This window comes from Lucilia sericata, unplaced genomic scaffold (genome assembly GCF_015586225.1).
Source record: "Lucilia sericata isolate MDLA Ls3-8-SP2 unplaced genomic scaffold, ASM1558622v1 Contig000455F_arrow, whole genome shotgun sequence".
Lineage (NCBI taxonomy): Eukaryota > Metazoa > Arthropoda > Insecta > Diptera > Calliphoridae > Lucilia > Lucilia sericata.
The window spans coordinates 201,685-215,995 of NW_023994470.1; the positions used below are offsets into that span (position 1 = coordinate 201,685).

The following is a 14,311-nucleotide window of genomic DNA, read 5'->3' on the forward strand; positions in this document are numbered from 1 at the left end:
AAGTTCTAGTTCAGTTCTAGTTCAGTTCTAGTTCAGTTCTAGTTCAGTTCTAGTTCAGTTCTAGTTCAGTTCTAGTTCAGTTCTAGTTCAGTTCTAGTTCAGTTCTAGTTCAGTTCTAGTTCAGTTCTAGTTCAGGTTCTAGTTCAGTTCTAGTTCAGTTCTAGTTCAGTCTAGTTCAGTTCTAGTTCAGTTCTAGTTCAGTTCTAGTTCAGTTCTAGTTCACTTTCTCTCTAATTTCTCTCACTTTTTCATAGATATATTTCACAATTCATTAAACATTATTTTGTTTAATATAAATATTAGTTTCAAATCAATATTTAACAAATTATCTTTCACAAAAACTGGACAATACCTAGTAATTAACAGTTGATTTCTTAAAATAAACAATTTATGGCAAATAACTAAGTCTTACAATTTTCTATAAAAACCCATTCTGTAACAATTGAAGCCCACAGTTATTGCTCAGACTCTTTTTAAAAACTATACATCATGAAGAATATATACCTAGCTGTTATTCTCGCCTTGGCCTGGGCTGCTAACTCCTGTTTAGCCAAAAAGTACACTCGTTGCTCTTTTATACGAGAAATGTCTAGTTTGGGAGTACCAAAGGATGATTTAGCACGTTGGGCCTGCATTGCCAGGCATGAATCTTCATTTGATACCACTGTTATAAAGGCGCAAAACAGTCCAAAGGATAGCCAAGATTATGGTGTTTTCCAAATAAATGATAAATATTGGTGTAAACCTTCTAGCGGACACTTCTCCTATAATATGTGTAAAGTCAGTTGCAATGATTTATTAAGTGATGATATAAATGCCTCAATGACTTGTGCCCTGAAAGTGTTGGGACAGCAGGGATGGTCGGCTTGGCCTTCTTTAAGTGAGTGTGAAGGTGATTTGCCTTACATTAAACGTAAATGTTTGAGTTGAAGTGAAACGTATAATTGAAAAGTTAAAAGTTAAACTATGAATGAAATTTTAACAAATAAAATATTCTTAAGAAAATCACGTATGTTTCTTTTTATGAAGTTATAACTAGGTCTTGAGTACTGCTCGTGCAAAAGAAGCCCATTGACTAAAGAACATGTTTCTTCAGTTTCAGACAAATGTTAGTTTAAAAAAAAATATTTAACAATTAATTTGCAATATAATAACAGATATCGGACAATACTTTATAATTAACAGATGTATTTAAACAAACAAACTTAAAACAATAAACAAGTTATAAAATTTTCTATAAAATTAAACTCTAGGGCAATAAACCCCCACAGTTTTCAAAATCTTTTTCTACAAGAAACCCCAACATGAAAATCTTCTTAGCAGTTATTACTGTGCTAGCCTTGATCAGCTCCTCTTCAGCCATAACATATAACCGTTGTTCTTTGGTACGGGCAATGCGTAATATAGGTGTACCTTTCGATCAATTGGCACGTTGGGCTTGCATTGCTGAACGTGAATCGAGTTATCGCACCTTTGTTGTGGGACCCCCCAATTCCGATGGCAGCCGTGATTATGGCATTTTTCAAATAAACGATAGATATTGGTGTCAACCGCCCAGTGGACGCTTCTCCTCAAATGGATGTCGTATCAATTGTAATGCTTTATTAGGTGATGACATTAGACCCTCAATGAATTGTGTCCAACAGATATTAAGGCAGCAGGGTTGGGGCGCCTGGTCCGTTTGGCGTTTTTGTAGTGGCAATTTGCCCAGCGTTAATAATTGTTTTTAGATTTATGGAATCGAACTTATAGTTTTAAGGGAAATAATAAAAAATGGCCGATTCTTGTGTAATCGAGAATTCTTTCAATATTTCAATATTCGATTGGCGACTTTAACTGGAAGTTTTTTAACGAGAATTTATAATAAAATCTTTAGGATCTCTCTACAAACCAACAATCAAACAAAAATCGCAATCTTATCAAAATCAGAACAATTTATTTTAAAAAAACAAAACAATTTACAAAAAAACCGAACACTGCAACGATGCTCTTAAAAACACTCATTAATACTAGGTAAATTACCATTACAATATTTCCAAACACTCCAGGCTTTCCAACCCTGTTCACGCTTAATCTTAGCGGCACACTTAACCGATTCTCTAATGTTGTCGGTTAGCAAAGCATTACAGTTGATATGACAATTATTCTTAGAGGCATGACCACCATTCGGTTGACACCAATAACGATCGTTGATTTGGAAAATCCCATAATCGTGTGAACCATTCGAATTGGCAGGACCAATAATGTCGGTGCGATATTTTGATTCATGTTTGGCGATGCAGGTCCATTGAGCCAATTCCGATTTTTGTATACCTAGAGCATACATTGCCCTGGCCAAGGAGCAGCGCGTAAAAGTCTTGGCCCAAGAGAAATTAGCGCAGGATAGCAGGAGGATTACTATGAAGAAATTATTGAATTTCATGTCTATGAACTTCTTGAGCTGCTATGCAATTGATAACTGAAAACGATTTGAATCATTATATATATAAATATACCTATTATGATCATTATTCATACATTTCTAAAGATACATTTTAATTTACAAGGTCAGTCTTTGGTAAACCACAGAATAGCAAGGGTAAATTACTTTGTTTTAAGACCAAAATAAACTAATTAAGTAATCGTAAAGGCACCAGATATTTGAACGGGTCTCCAAACACACTAGACTATAAACTAGACTATGGACTAGATTATATATTAAGCTATAGATTAGACTAAAGAATTGACTATAGATTGGACTACAGTCCAGACTATAGACTATACTTTCGATCAGATTTTAGTCCAGATTATAGAATAGACTATAGACAATAGGGTAGACTACAGACTTGACTAGAAACTAGACTGTACTATAAATTAGACTAAAGTCAAGATTATAGTTATACTATCCACTAGAGTATGTTTTAACATCAAAATAAATTAAAGTAATCACAAAGGCACCAGATTTTTGAACACAAGAATCTATATCTAAAATTGGTATCTTCACAAACACTAGACTATGGACTAGATTATATATTAAGCTATAGATTAGACTAAAGACTAGACTATCATTTATATTTTAGTCCAGATTATAGACTAGACTATAGATAATAGGGTAGACACCGACTTGACTAGAATATAGACTGTACTATAAATTAGAGAAAAGTCTAGAATATAGTTAGACTATCCACTAGAGTATAAACAACACTTTATACTAGACTAACGAATTGACTATTGACTCGACTATATACTAGACTATAGACTAGACTATATACTAGACTATAGACTAGACATAGACTAGACTATAGACTAGACTATAGACTAGACTATAGACTAGACTATAGACTAGACTATAGACTAGACTATAGACTAGACTATAGACTAGACTATAGACTAGACTATAGACTAGACTATAGACTAGACTATAGACTAGACTATAGACTAGACTATAGACTAGACTATAGACTAGACTATAGACTAGACTATAGACTAGACTATAGACTAGACTATAGACTAGACTATAGACTAGACTATAGACTAGACTATAGACTAGACTATAGACTAGACTATAGACTAGACTATAGACTAGACTATAGACTAGACTATAGACTAGACTATAGACTAGACTATAGCCTAGACTAGACTATAGACTAGACTATAGACTAGACCTTAGACTAGACTATAGACTAGACTATAGACTAGACCTATAGACTAGACTATAGACTAGACTATAGACTAGACTATAGACTAGACTATAGACTAGACTATAGACTAGACTATAGACTAGACTATAGAATAGACTATAGAATAGACTATAGACTAGACTATAGACTAGACTATAGACTAGACTATAGACTAGACTATAGACTAGACTATAGACTAGACTATAGACTAGACTATAGACTAGACTAGACTATATAGTAGACTAGACTATAGACCTAAAACACCCTGATTTTTATAAGTATCTTCAGTTTTTTCAAGATTTTTGTTAAAAAATAAAAAAAAAAGTTGAATCTCCCCGACGGGGAATTGAACCCCGGTCTCCCGCGTGACAGGCGGGGATACTGACCACTATACTATCGAGGATGTTGAGTGAGCTACGGCAAATAGTGTTTAAATACGTAGTCACTGTATTGTGTAGAACTATATATTGTTCTATATTGAAAACCACCCCCTTTTAAAATCGTTTTACAAATTCATGTTAAAGTGTGACAGAGACAAATCTATAAAATGTTTGAAAATGAGAAGGAAAGTGTTGTCTCTTGTTAGATTTGTAATGTAAATGTTGTCTATTGTTAGATTTGTACTATTTGTACATATGTAAGTTTATATTTTAGCGTTTTAAAAAGCACTTTTAAAAAAATCAATAAATTTGCCTCGTCAACGGAGCAAATAACCACGTTAGGTCTTTCGATTGCTACGCATCAAAACGTAAACTACCGTTACTTATAATCTGAAATTTACAAAGCCTACTCTGAAAGTGATTTATGGCGAACTTCAAAATAGCAAAAGTTGTCAGAGTTCCTACAAAAGATCTCAATACTAAAGACCTAATCGCCTAAGATCTTTATACAATATCCAATGCAAAACATTGTAACTGTTTAAACATTTTATTATTATTTTGTAGTAATTAATTAAAATCCCCCTCTAATGTTGAAGGCATTATTCAATCACAATTTAACACAATTAAATACTTTAATTACAATTTCATTATATTTTCTTTAACCATTATTAATGGGTCTATATGAACCATTTATGGTTCATTGCTTCAATTTCGCCTGGTTTTGCCGGTTTCATAATCAATTAAGTTTTATATTCAAAAAACATTTAAATTGTGTGTAAGTAAACTAAACTAAAGAAAAACTAATAAAAATTTACAAAAAAAAAAAAACGACAAATCAACAAAACTTATTTTAGAGGCAAAAGAAATTACACTTTCCTCTAATATATTATAGACTATAGTGTGCCACTAACTTGGCTCTGGAGCAGAGTATGACAACATTAGTTGCTGCACACAACTCACCTACAAACATAGTAGCAGTCTAAGAGGACCAGTTTTTTGTTGCTACAGACAGATTTATTGTGTGACCAGTGGTAAGTAGTAGTGGCAGCGGTTATGCGTAGTACCGATCAGGTCTGTTGCCTGAAAAACTTTGATGTATTGATTCATAAAATTGTGGTTGTGCAAAAAAAAAAAAAAAAAATAAACACAAATATAATAATGTAATGTTGTTGCTGCTGATGATAACGATAATGTTGTTGTTTGACATGTTGCAATATTATTTCGCCAATGCATACACTTAACATGCCTGCCTGGTTTTTTCGCTTTTCTCATTGACAAAATATGTTTTCGTTTTTCTTCATCGTTTCATTTCAATATTATTGTTGACTGTCATTCCACTCATCATCATCCACCAAATGATAAATTTCACTTTTCATTTCGAATTGGTGGTGTCTTATATGAATTTATGTCGAAATATTGTATATTTTCTGTTTGGTTGAAAAAAAAATCAACTCGTGCAACATAAATATTGTTGCAACAACAGCCCCGCCAACAACGACAATTGCTATTTACTCAATATAACAATAATAAGATTGTAATGAGGCGACAATAATAATATAGACCATGCCAGAGATGGAAAACTAAGTACTATAGTCCAGCCTGCAGTCTGGACTACTGACTAGCCTATGGTCTATTCTATGGCCTAGTTTATGGTCTAGTCTATTGTCTAGTATATAGACCAGTCTATTTAGTTTAGTCTATAGTCTAGTTTATATTCTAGTCTATAGTCTGAACTATATCTTAGTCTATAGTCTAGTATATTGTCTAGTCTATAGTCTAGTCTCTAGTCTAGTCTTTAGTCTAGTTTATAGTCTAGGCCTATAGTCTAGTCTATAGTATTTAGTCTAGTCTCTAGTATAGTCTAGTCTAAACTGTAGTCTATAGTCTAGGCCTATAGTCTAGTCTATAGCCTAGTATATAGTATAGTCTATAATCTAGTCTATAGTCTAGTCTATAATCTAATCTATAGTCTAGTCTATAGTCTAGTCTATAATCTAGTCTATAGTCTAGTCTATAGTCTAGTCTATAGTCTAGTCTATAGTCTAGTCTATAGTCTAGTCTCTAGTCTAGTATATAGTCTAGTCTATAGTCTAGTCTATAGTCTAGTCTATAGTCTAGTCTATAGTCTAGTCTATAGTCTAGTCCAACGGTTCCCAAAAGGGGGTCCGCGGACCCCCAGTGGTCCGTAGCAAAATCCTAGGGGGTCCGCGAAGACGAACGAAAAAAATCATGAAAAAAAAATATTATCTATATATTAGAAAATATTAAAAATATCTCCAAATTTTTCATAAATTAATTTAGTTAATTTTAAATATAAATATTCCATTCCGACGTGATACACAGATTTTAACTTCATTTTGTTGTCCAATATTATTAAATCAACATCAGAAAATTCATAGCGTTTTGCGTAAATAGTCAAAACCACGCAGTAAAATAATTCGTAGGTATTTTCAAATTCAAATTTAAGATACAAATTCATAGTACATTCGCAAAGAGTTCAGGTCATATTTTATGTGGATAACGCATTCCGCAGCAACATCGAAGAAGGCTAACTTTCACATATTTTCCTAAAAACTTAGCTTACATACTCAGCTCACTCCTATGCAATCGCAAACAAATTTAGAAACATGACTCTTTAAGCACATGTCGACAATACTTTATAAAGAAACCTTTTCGCTACCTTGACGAGAAATGCACATGAAAGCTCTCACGATCATAAAATTAAACAACATGTTAGAAGTCATTCTATATTTAAAAACCATGCAATTGAAAACATCTCCGAAAATACTAAATATTCTCAATGTACGGGAATATTTTATAGGGTTTATGGACCAGGACTAAGACAATTTTCGGATTGAACAATTATTTATAACAATAAGATATCAAAATATGTATAGGGGTCCGTGAACTTAATAAATTCCTCAAGGGGTCCGCGAAGTAAAAAAGGTGGGAACCGCTGGTCTAGTCTATAGTCTAGTCTATAGTCTAGTCTATAGTCTAGTCTATAGTCTAGTCTATAGTCTAGTCTATAGTCCTAGTCTAGTCTATAGTCCTAGTCTAGTCTATAGTCTAGTCTATAGTCTAGTCCTATAGTCTATTCCTATAGTCTAGTCTAATATCTAGTCTATATTCTAAGTCTATAGTCAAAAAAAAAAAAAAAAAAAAAAAAACTAGTCTATAGTCTTAGTCTATAGTCTAGTCTATAGTCTAGTCTATAGTCTAGTCTATAGTCCTAGTCTATAGTCTAGTCTATAGTCTAGTCTATAGTCTAGTCTATAGTCTTAGTCTAGTTAGTCTAGTCTATAGTCTAGTTCTATAGTCTAGTCTATAGTCTAGTCTATAGTCTAGTCTATAGTCTAGTCTATAGTCTAGTCTATATCTAGTCTATAGTCTAGTCTATAGTCTAGTCTATAGTCTAGTCCTATAGTCTAGTCTATAGTCTAGTCTTAGTCTAGTCTATAGTCTAGTCTATAGTCTAGTCTATAGTCTAGTCTATAGTCTAGTCTATAGTCTAGTCTATAGTCTAGTCTATAGTCTAGTCTATAGTCTAGTCTATAGTCTAGTCTATAGTCCTATAGTCTAGTCTATAGTCTAGTCTATAGTCTAGTCTATAGTCTATCTATAGTCCAGTCTATAGTCTAGTCTATAGTCCAGTCTATAGTCTAGTCGATAGTCCTAGTTTATGTCTAGTTTATAGTATAATCTGTAGTTTTAGTCTATGGTGTAGTCTATAGTCTAGTCTATAGTTTAGTCTATAGTATAGTCTAGTCTATAGTCTAGTTTATAGTATAATCTGTAGTTTAGTCTACAGTCTAGTCTCTGGTGTAGTCTATAGTCCAGTCTATGATATAGTCTAGTCTATAACCAAGTATATTGTCTAGTATCTAGTCTATTCTATAGTCTAGCCTAGTCTATAACCAAGTATATTGTCTAGTATCTAGTCTATTCTATAGTCTAGCCTTTAGTCTATTCTGTTGTCTAGTCGCTAGTCTAGTCTACAGTCTAGTCCTTAATCTGGTCTATAATCTAGTTTATAGTTAGTCTATAGTATAGTCTAGTCTATAAGCAAATCTATTGCCTAGTATCTAGTCTATTCTATAGTCTACCCTTCAGTCTAGTCTATAGTCTAGCCTTTAGTCTATTCTGTTGTCTAGTCTCTAGTCTAGTCTTTAATCTAGTCTCTATTTTAGTATATAGTCTAGTCTAATATCTATTCTATAGTCTAGTCTATACACTATTCTAAAGTCTAGTCTATAGTATAGTCGAATCAATTGTTTAGTCTAGAGTAGTTGGAAAATTAGTTTTCAAAATTTAAATTTTCCATGTCTGGACTATGCATTTGTTCAACAGGGTTTTTGGGTAAAACTCCATGCTATCTATCATACATCCAACTGTTGCAATACCTGCACATTTGTATATTAAAATACCAATAAAAAAATTTAAATTATTATGGGAAAAATTGCAAAATAGTACCATGCAACACACATTTCCCCTTTTTTGGCAGTGAATTATTTGTGGCAAACAAAATTTTTAACATATTGTAGAGGGTTTTGCCTCGGAAAAATATTATGTTAAAGTGTTAAACAATTAAACATTAAAAACTTTGTTGCTGTTTCTTTTTTAATGAATTGTTTATATAAGAAAAACAATCATATAATAAAGTGTAATAAAATTTATATTTACAAATTAGTGGCAATAGAAAAATTTAAACAATTTTAATTTCTCTCCACACTTAAGACTTTTATGGTTAAATTTGTTTATTTATATAATCCAATTTGCAATACAATCAAATTATATTGACCACACAAGTGGTCTTGGCCATTTAAATAATTTCTAGGGAATACATTTTTATTGTTAATTAATAATATTTTTAAAGCAAATTGAAAAAGTTAACAGTGATTGAACTCGTACGTTTAAATATTTCATTATGTTTGAAAGGTTCAAATGGCAAGTGGGGGGAAGGACCATATTCAGATTTCTACAAAGATCTTGCTATAGATTAATATTTAAAATAACTTTAAAGTACATATTAAAATTGTATTTTCGAAAAAAAATCTGCGCCCAACGTGGGGCTCGAACCCACGACCCTGAGATTAAGAGTCTCATGCTCTACCGACTGAGCTAGCCGGGCATATTTTCTTTTCATGACTAAGTGCTAACAGCAACTATCCCTAAGCAAATTTAGGGAACTTGGAGGGATAGCATGCATACACATTTGTGTACCCACGCAGAGTTTCTTCCTAAAATTTACGCACAAAATAAATTTTTTACCAAATCTTATATAAAGAGAAGAATTTAAAAAAGTTGTGTGTGGTACTTTTTCGGAAGACTTATGTTGAAGATGATTCTAGACTAGAATATGACTAGACTTTGGAGTAAACAATAGCAGAGATCAAACTTCTGACTAAACTTGTGTATGGACTAAATAGTTTTAAGCTAGGCGCTGGACGAGACTATAGTAAAGATTATAGCATGTCAACAGATCAAACTCTAGACCATAGACTAGGCTTTGGACTAGTATATAAACCAGCCTAAGATCTTTGACTTAGGTTTACTCACTGTACTAGACTATAAGAAGACTACACATTGAACATGAATATAAGTTACACTTTAAACTAAAGTTTAGATATCTGACTAGAATATATTCTAAAATATGGATTACACTTTAGGCTTAGGACCAGACCACGATTTTGACCAGTCAGTAGTTTACACCTTTAACCATAAAAATATTATGCACTAGACTTTAAAGTATACTTTGAGCGAGATGACAGACAAGTTTATAGACTGATAAACAGATCAAATTCTCGACTAGATAATGGACTTGATTTAGGAATAGCATGTAAGCCAGACTAAGGGACTTAGGCTAGACAATAGACTAGATTGTCGAATAGACTTTGGACAAGACTATGAACTAGAAAATGAACCTGACTTAAGGCAAAGACTACAATATGTACTTGAATATAAATAATACTTTTGACTAGACTATGGACTAGGCTTTGAACTATATAAAAGACTACACTATATACGAACCATTGAACTAGATCGTGAACTATACTTTGTATAAGACTGTGGACTTGACTTTAGACAAGACAATAGACTAGACTTATAGAAGACTCAAAATATAGTCTTCACCGGACCATGGGTTTTAGGCAAGATTTTGAACTAGTTTTAATACTAGACTATCTGCTAGACTTTGGACAAGATTTCTGCTTGGATTATAGGCTAAACATTGAGCTAATCTAAGGACTTTACTTAAAATCAAATTTTCAATAAAAATATATTTTTACTAAAAAAAAATTCGATATTTCACTACAAATTATTTTTTCGCTAAAAAAAAATCACTAAAAATTTACATTTTTCCTAAGAATATAATTCACCACAAATTCATATTTTCACTTAAACGTCGCTTCTTCTTTGCACCATAAATTCACGTTTTTTATTAAAAATTTACTTTTTCACTATAAATTCACTTTTCCACTAAAAAATCACCTTTTCACTAAAATTCACTTAAAATTTATATTGTCACTTAAAATTTAACTAAAGATTCACATTTTGACTAAATATTTATATATTCACTAAAAATTTACATTTCACTTAAAATTCACTTTTTCACTTTTGTGCAAAAAATTCACTTTTTAACTACAAAAATCACCTTTTTAAATAAAAATTCACTATTAATTCACGTTTTACACATTTTCACTAAAAATTCACATTTTCACCGAAAATTCACATTTTTACTATAAATTCACTTTTTACACATTTTCACTAAAAATTCACAATTTCTTTAAAAATTCACATTTTTACTATAAATTCACTTTTTACACATTTTCACTAAAAATTCATATTTTCACCAAAAATTCATATTTTTACTATAAATTCACATTTTCACCAAAAATTAATATTTTTACTATAAATTCATTTTTTCACTAAATATTCACATTTTCACTAAAAATTTACATTTCACTACGAAATTCACTTTTCACTAAAATTTCACTTTTTTCACTGTAAATTAATTTACTTATTACAAAAAATTTTTTTTCACTATAAATTCACTAAAAATTCAATAAAAAATTCACTTTTTCACTGAAAAATATTAAAATGTTTACTGAAAATTAATATTTTCACTAATATAAACATTCACCAAAAATTCACATTTTCACTATAAATCCACATTTTACCAAAAATTCACTTTTTCACTATTAATTCACTAAAAATTTTTATTTTTACTTAAAATTCAATATTTCACTAAACATTAAATTATTCACTAAGATTTAAAAATTTTCATCAACAATTCACTTTTTCACTAAAAAAATTCATTTATTAAAAAAATAAAAATGTTCACTAAAAATTCACATTTTCCAAAAAAAAAAAATCACTTTTTCACTGTAAATTCATTTATTAATAAAAAATTTACTTTTTTACTATAAATTCACTGAAAATTCAACAAAAATTCACTTTTTCAGTAAAAAAAACTCATATTTCACGAAAATAAAAATATTCAACAAAATTTTGCATTTTCACCATAAATTCACTTTTTCACATAAATTCATTAAAAATTAAAATTTTTACTTAGAATTCACTATTTCACTAAATATTAAATTACGTATTCACTAAGAACTTAACATTTTCACCAAAAATTCACTTTTTCACTAAAAAATTTATATTTCACAAAATTAAAAATTTTCAATAAAAATTCACATTTTCACTAAAAATTCACATTTTCACTAAAAATTCACATTTTCACTAAAAATTCACATTTTCACTAAAAATTCACATTTTCATTAATAATTCACATTTTCACAAAAAATTCACATTTTCACTAAAAATTCACATTTTCACTAAAAATTCACTTATTCATAAAAAATTCACTATTTCACTAAATGTCCATATTTTCACTAAAAATTCGTGTTTTCAAAAAGTTTTTACAAAAAAATTCTCTATTTCACTAAAAATATGACATTTCACTATAATCCAATCGTAAAAATCTATATATTTTCAATAAAACTCTTATTTATTTTAATAATCAATTTATAATCCAGAAGCTGGTTTCCTTACAAATAGTTATTTTATAAATCTATTTATAAACCAGTGACGGAATCAAATTCTCAATTAATAGCGAAATCATGATGCAAATAATTTATTCAAATAAAAATTACTACACTTTTTTTGTATTGATCATAAATTTTCATTATCGTTCAAACAAATCTTGTAAATCTTTTCACCTACTTTCAAATGTAATTAGAATTTAGCACCTTTAGCAATTTAATTCTTCTCTATATAGAGACCAAAAACTCCATTTAACATTTTAACAAGAGAATTTGCATAAATTAGAATAGAATAGCGGCAAGTAAGTAACACTTGTATGTTCTGATTTGTAAAATATTGAATTTCAAAAGTAACGCCCACTGACAAAAATAAATGATTTTGAAATTCATACCAACTAAATAGTAGTGATTACAAAGAAAATTACAATTCGTGATATTACTACTAAAAATGTTCATACTATAGAATTTTAGTTTGTTGCAATTTCGAAAAAAAAGAAATAAAATTCTTAGAATCACCGAAGTAATCTTTGTAGTTAATAATTCTATTGTTCAAATGAAGGTGCTGACTGCTGCTGGCTGATGTTGTTATGGATGCCAAAAGAATCTCAAATTTTTGTGCGGTTTTTTCTTTTTACTGGTTTTTTTTGCTTGTTTTCTGTATTGTTTAAAAACACTTTGAAAAAATTGTATAAAAAAAACATGTAAAACTCATGTAAATGCATTTTTATGGAACTAATTCTATTGTATTCTATTTTGAGAGAGACTCAGGGCGAAGTTACATTTGTAATGAACAGCTTTCATTCAGTTGTCATTGATATTGGCTTAAACGTCAAATGCTTATGCAAGCGTATACTTCTTTCTGTCTTCAGGTTTTTCATTCCTAAGCCCGTCTTTGGGATCTTTTTTGAATGAATAAAAAAATCTTTAAAGCATGACTTTTTCAAAACACAAAAAAAAACTATGTATTTGTTAAAATGTTAAGAACTTTAAGCTACATAGATGTTTTACAAAGAAGAACCCCTTCTCCCTCCTATACATATTTATTTAGTATCTTTATTCTTATGTATATACTTTTTTTCTATACTTTACAATATTCATTATTATTATTTACTTGCGTTTGTTTTTTAAACTTCAGTGATTTTTGACATGTTGTTAGCTGTCAGTTAAGTTTCTGCATAAAAATGTTACTTTTTTTTCTGTATCCAGACTACATGTTGATTTTTTTTTTTTTAAATTTAATTCTTGTGAAAAAATAAACCAACCGTAACTTGGTATGAAAAAAGGCTCGTGTTTAATTTAAAATGTTGAAAAAATAAAGTTTTTACATAAAACATACGTTTTGTTTTATTGAAATGGTGGGAATTCTTTTAATGAAGAATTTAATATTGAATAAAGACAAAAATCACCAGAAAAAAGGAAAGACAACAGACTGGGTTTTAGAGCTGACTATAGACTAGACTATAGACCAGACGTAGACTTGATTTACGCCAGCCTATAGAATAATCTATGGAACACACTACCGACTTAGACTATTGACCACTAAAACAGAACCAGAACTAGAACTGACCAGAACCTAGAAACTAGACTGACCTAGACTGACTAGAAACTAGACCTGAATAGAACTGAACTAGAACTGAAGCTAGAACTGAACTAGAACTGCAGCACTGAACTAGAATGAACTAGAACTGAACTAGAACTGAAACTAGAAATGAACTAGAACTGAACTAGAACTGAACTAGAAACTGAACTAGAACGAAACTAGAACTGAACTAGAACTGAACTAGAACTGAACTAGAACTGAACTAGAACTGAACTAGAACTGAACTAGAACTGAACTAGAACTGAACTAGAACTGAACTAGAACTGAACTAGAACTGAACTAGAACTGAACTAGAACTGAACTAGAACTGAACTAGAACTGAACTAGAACTGAACTAGAACTGAACTAGAACTGAACTAGAACTGAACTAGAACTGAACTAGAACTGAACTAGAACTGAACTAGAACTGAACTAGAACTGAACTAGAACTGAACTAGAACTGAACTAGAACTGAACTAGAACTGAACTAGAACTGAACTAGAACTGAACTAGAACTGAACTAGAACTGAACTAGAACTGAACTAGAACTGAACTAGAACTGAACTAGAACTGAACTAGAACTGAACTAGAACTGAACTAGAACTGAACTAGAACTGAACTAGAACTGAACTAGAACTGAACTAGAAC

At 30.5% G+C, this 14,311-nt stretch overlaps 4 protein-coding genes and 2 non-coding genes across 6 annotated transcripts in view; 3 read left to right on the forward strand and 3 right to left on the reverse strand.

Annotated features, from left to right (window-relative positions):
- The window catches only part of LOC119605036, a 72,109-nt gene that overhangs the window by 38,916 nt on the left and 18,882 nt on the right, over nucleotides 1-14,311 (forward strand). The gene's annotated exons all lie outside the window — the stretch shown is intronic.
- Nucleotides 448-1,009, forward strand: LOC119605053 (lysozyme P-like). Its single transcript, XM_037958002.1, has one exon. It carries the CDS (start codon nucleotides 490-492, stop codon nucleotides 928-930), a length of 441 nt encoding a protein of 146 aa, XP_037813930.1. The 5' UTR covers nucleotides 448-489; the 3' UTR covers nucleotides 931-1,009.
- LOC119605060 (lysozyme B-like) lies at nucleotides 1,291-1,786 on the forward strand. The gene has a single exon (XM_037958008.1). It carries the CDS (start codon nucleotides 1,305-1,307, stop codon nucleotides 1,728-1,730), a length of 426 nt encoding a protein of 141 aa, XP_037813936.1. The 5' UTR covers nucleotides 1,291-1,304; the 3' UTR covers nucleotides 1,731-1,786.
- Nucleotides 1,915-2,450, reverse strand: LOC119605054 (lysozyme 1-like). The gene has a single exon (XM_037958003.1). It carries the CDS (start codon nucleotides 2,420-2,422, stop codon nucleotides 1,991-1,993), a length of 432 nt encoding a protein of 143 aa, XP_037813931.1. The 5' UTR covers nucleotides 2,423-2,450; the 3' UTR covers nucleotides 1,915-1,990.
- On the reverse strand, nucleotides 3,991-4,062 carry Trnad-guc. Its single transcript has one exon. It is a non-coding gene; the product is annotated as a tRNA-Asp (tRNA).
- On the reverse strand, nucleotides 9,098-9,170 carry Trnak-cuu. Its single transcript has one exon. It is a non-coding gene; the product is annotated as a tRNA-Lys (tRNA).

What these genes read in the sequence shown, in the direction of transcription:
- LOC119605053 (XM_037958002.1), top strand. Translation starts at nt 490, where the DNA reads ATGAAGAATATATACCTAGCTGTTATTCTCGCCTTGGCCTGGGCTGCT.
- LOC119605060 (XM_037958008.1), top strand. Translation starts at nt 1,305, where the DNA reads ATGAAAATCTTCTTAGCAGTTATTACTGTGCTAGCCTTGATCAGCTCC.
- LOC119605054 (XM_037958003.1), bottom strand. Translation starts at nt 2,422, where the DNA reads ATGAAATTCAATAATTTCTTCATAGTAATCCTCCTGCTATCCTGCGCT.